General features: G+C 37.0%; 1 protein-coding gene across 1 annotated transcript in view; it reads left to right on the top strand.

Moving 5' to 3' along the window:
• Positions 1-320: 320 nt before the first annotated feature.
• Positions 321-1,190, top strand: part of LOC103523823 — a gene marked incomplete at both ends in the record, with an annotated part of 10,119 nt that continues 9,249 nt past the window's right edge. Inside the window, one exon of the mRNA XM_008488842.1 lies at positions 321-480. Coding sequence (XP_008487064.1) covers positions 321-480 — 160 coding nt within the window. The remainder of the gene's footprint in view (positions 481-1,190) is intronic.

Below are 1,190 nucleotides of genomic sequence, written 5' to 3'. Positions count from 1 at the left end.
AAAAAAACAACCTTGGTGGTTGAGTGGACAGTGCAGCATTTTGATTTGGACATTGGGTTGTGAAATAAAGAGAGAACAAAAAAGAAGGTCCACTATCCACATAACTCCTACAGTTCTTTGATTAATTATAAAATAAATTTTCAAACTATAAATAGGTAAGTCAAAAATAAATGATAAATAGGTAAGTCAGAGATAAAATTTTGTCTTGGAAAGAAATTGAACACTACAACACCATGGTATGTATGTCAGGATTTCTCAATTATTTAAGTACCTAAGTACTTATTTTCTTTTTTATATGTACCTATTTCATTTTATTTTAGGCTGAGAACACTTCGTCTTATCTTTGTCATCCTTGGCATTGGGATGGGAGCATTAGGAGTGATGATCTTGTTCATCGGATTTCTTGCCACCGGAGCAACAAGACATAAAGTGTACAGAGCATGGCGTGCACGTGCTAGTGGTCGCATCTCTTGTGCAGTGGTAAGTATTTTCTATGGGCTTGCATGCCAGAGGTCCTGGATTAAATTCCTGGTGGGGCAGAAGTTTTTTTTTTTTATCTGTGCTTGGTGCAATTAAGTGTCTGAAAAGCATGTAACAGTAAGCAATTATGTCTGTGCTTGGAGTTTAGGAAGCATTCAGCCTTGGGAGGGTACTGGGTAGTTACTTTAATTAAGGAGTGACCTGTGGTAGCATTGTTAGTGTACAAAGATTATTGAAGTATGGAAATATAATGCAAAGGAGGTACTTAGTAATGCTGTGATATCCACAAAAAGTTGCAAAGAAGCTCTGTGTTACCACGAAAAATTCATGATATCATTGTATTTTATGATTATTTTATTTTTTCCATTGCTTACTGATATATCCCATTTAGAGTAAGCACTGATATTTGCTCCCTTTCTACCTACATTTTACAGTTTATGGGTATAACTTACATACTGCAATTATTCTGGATCATCATGCTCTGTGTTCTTGTTCTTATCACATTTGTGTTCACCGTATTCTGGCAGCTGTGCTCCAACCCTCTTGTACACACCGAAAATCATTGCATTGACTTCACACAGTTCCGTAAGTACCCTTTGTTGTTTCTTCTAAGACTTGTAAGTATGGAAGTTGGTGTGTTTTACCGGTGACTTAATCAGAAATTGCCAGCCTAGTTAGCTTGGAGGGTGACATTTCTGCCTTGTAGGCGC

This window comes from Diaphorina citri, unplaced genomic scaffold (assembly GCF_000475195.1).
Source record: "Diaphorina citri unplaced genomic scaffold, Diaci psyllid genome assembly version 1.1 scaffold43975, whole genome shotgun sequence".
Lineage (NCBI taxonomy): Eukaryota > Metazoa > Arthropoda > Insecta > Hemiptera > Psyllidae > Diaphorina > Diaphorina citri.
The sequence above is the reverse complement of the archived record's forward strand: the minus strand, read 5'-3'. Positions and strand labels throughout refer to the sequence as shown.